The following is a 2,952-nucleotide window of genomic DNA, read 5'->3' on the forward strand; positions in this document are numbered from 1 at the left end:
ATTGTGAGTATTTATTTTGTAGTTACTTATACTTTATTTGTATATATATTTACTTACTGTTTTTTTAATTTCTTTTTAATATTGCAGCTTACACAAGAAAAAGCTTTACTTATGCAAGATCCGAACTTAAAAAGGGTTTTAAATTTGATCATGTGTGGGCTATAATGAAGGATTTTGAGAAGTTTAACGATGGCGATTTTGGAATGAAAAAACCAAGAAAGCAAGGCTATGCTAATATATCTTCGGAGTCTAAGACCCATAATGATAAGTTAGGAAATGATAGATTGGGTGAATCGGGGGTAGGATTCTCAGACTCCGATGATATATTATCATAGCCTTGCTTTCTTGGTTTTTTCCTTCCAAAATCGACATCGTTAAACTTCTCAAATTCCATCATTATAACCCACACATGATCAAATTTAAAACCCTTTTTGAAGTTCGGATCTTGCATAAGTAAAGCTTTTGCTTGTGTACACTGCAATATTTTTTAAAAAATGAAAAAACACTAAGTAAATATATATAAAAATAAATTATAAGTAACTACAAAATAAATACTCACAATATACTGCTCAGAAGCACCACTAGGATGCAAATTTTCTACTTGACGTACACATCCGTTTAATTTTCTTATTGCCTTCTCAATCATTTGCATTCGGTGTTGCAACGATTTCTTGGTGTGACTCTCCCAAAAATCTTCCTTTGTATTGTTGTATGCATCTACGACTCGACCACAAAATTGATCTCTGGATTGATTGACACCAGTTATTGGATCTTGAGAAACATCTAAATGCATTCTACATAATAGAATATCTTCGTTTACAGAGTATCCTGCAGATCGAATAGACATTTTTTTAACTGATTAGAGGAAAAGTGAATTATCAATTTAAAGAAAAATATAAGCCAATTGTGGTTATAAAAGGTTATGTTGGCACCTCAATATATAGAGATTTCAGTAGACACAATAATTTAGTAGATGAGAAGAGGATAGATTTTATTTTAATCTCAGCCGACGAGTGGATTTCGTTCTAATCTCAACCGTCGATGGATTTTATCCTTATCCTATTTTATCTTCAGAATAAAATATCTCTACACATTATTCAAGATGATAGATTCTATTCTGATCTCAGCCGTCGAGTGGATTTCGTTCTAATCTCAACCGTCAGATGGATCTTATCCTTATCCTATTTTATCTTCAGAATAAAATATCTCTACACATTATTCAAGATGATAGATTTTATTTTGATCTCAGCCGTCGAGTGGATTTCGTTATATTCTCAATCGTCCGATGGAGTTTATCCTTATCCTATTTTATCTTTGAAATAAAATATCTCTACACATTATTCAAAATGATAGATCTTATTTTGATCTCAGTCGTCGAGTGGATTTCGTTACTCAACCGTACGATGGATTTTATCCTTATCCTATTTTATCTTCGGAATAAAGCTTCACTCTATAAAAATGAACACCATTTAGGAAAATGTTGCGGGACCGTCACGTTTTTGGCAAAAAGAAGTGCTACATGATAGAATGACTACATGTATTATACTGCACAACATGATAATCGAGAATGAACGTGATCTTAATGCACCAATTCAAGATGATTTAGAAGGTCCACCTCCAACAGTAGAGATGGCAGTAGATGAAAATCAACGATTTCAAGAAATATTAGCTCGACATAGAAGAATTAAGGACAAAGATGCTCATTTTGCACTTCGTAATGTATTAACAGATCATTTATGGGAGAATACTAGAGGTTGAAGTTGAATATTTATGTAGTATTTCGAATGAATTTTATCGTTATGTGATATGTATTTAATTAATCTTGTATCGCAATGATTTCACTTTTATTTGAATTATTAGTTAATCTATAATAATTGCTTACAATTTATATTATTTAAAATTTTATGGAATTGTTCTAATGGAAATTATAAATTAATAAAAATAAAAGATGGAATTTGTTCAATGGAAATTAAAAAATAAAATTCATAGAAAAGATAATAATATAATATAGAAGAGAGAGAAGAATATAAAAAAAATATTCTCTTTTGGGGAAAAAACTGGGGGATGGATGGAGTAAGTTGTCCCCAAAATGGGGGTAAAGGTTGGTGATGCTCTAATTCCATATATTGGAATGACAATATGTGAAAACGAAACCTGGTGATGACTTCAATATATATATATATATACACTCAAACAAAACCATCTTTATTAAATAAAATAGTTTATTACCATTGTATCCTGGAGCACAGCTCAATGACTGAGAAAGCAAATTTGGTCGAAGGTTTTTTTCTTAAAATACCCCTTTAAGCAAATAGCATTAGCTAACAAATTAGTTTGTCACAGATGGTCTTTGAATATATATAGGTAAAAATTTATCTACATCCGATGTCTATATCAAACCAATATATTTATCATGATAGATAATAAATAAGGTGAAAATACATACTCTATTAATCAACTTCGATAACATAAGAGTATATAGTAGACATATATCATATTATGAAATAAACACTGTCTTCGACTAAATTTCTACCAAACGAATATATGATTAATCAAACGACGACGGATCAGATAAGAAACCATGGCGTGTCGGACATGTCTATACATCATATTAGGAAGGCTACAAGACAATGACAGCTCTTTTCAGCGGACCGACATGCTCAGGTCATTAGAGAGAGAAGCTCCATCTTCTCTCTAACCATCTAACAACAAACTCTGTAAACTTCTTGTGATGACCCAAAAAGTCATCACTTATTTTAGAAATAAATTCAGCATTTCGAGGCCTAAAAACCTCGTTTTTACCTCACCTCGATTTGCGTGTGCAGTCCGGGCACGTAGCCGGAAAGCCATTATATGAAATATGTGAAAAATAATGAGTTTTGCCTTTAAAATGAATTTAAGCTGACTTCGGTCAATATTTTGAGCAAACGGACCCGGATCCATGTCCCGACG

General features: G+C 31.8%; 1 protein-coding gene across 1 annotated transcript; it reads right to left on the reverse strand.

Moving 5' to 3' along the window:
- Positions 1 to 226: 226 nt before the first annotated feature.
- LOC109218137 lies at positions 227 to 847 on the reverse strand. The gene is made up of 2 exons (XM_019382468.1): positions 560 to 847; positions 227 to 475 (listed from the first exon to the last, which is right to left on the reverse strand). The coding sequence occupies exons 1-2, from the start codon at positions 845 to 847 to the stop codon at positions 227 to 229; spliced, it is 537 nt and encodes a 178-aa protein (XP_019238013.1).
- Positions 848 to 2,952: the final 2,105 nt, after the last annotated feature.

Source organism: Nicotiana attenuata, unplaced genomic scaffold (assembly GCF_001879085.1).
Source record: "Nicotiana attenuata strain UT unplaced genomic scaffold, NIATTr2, whole genome shotgun sequence".
Lineage (NCBI taxonomy): Eukaryota > Viridiplantae > Streptophyta > Magnoliopsida > Solanales > Solanaceae > Nicotiana > Nicotiana attenuata.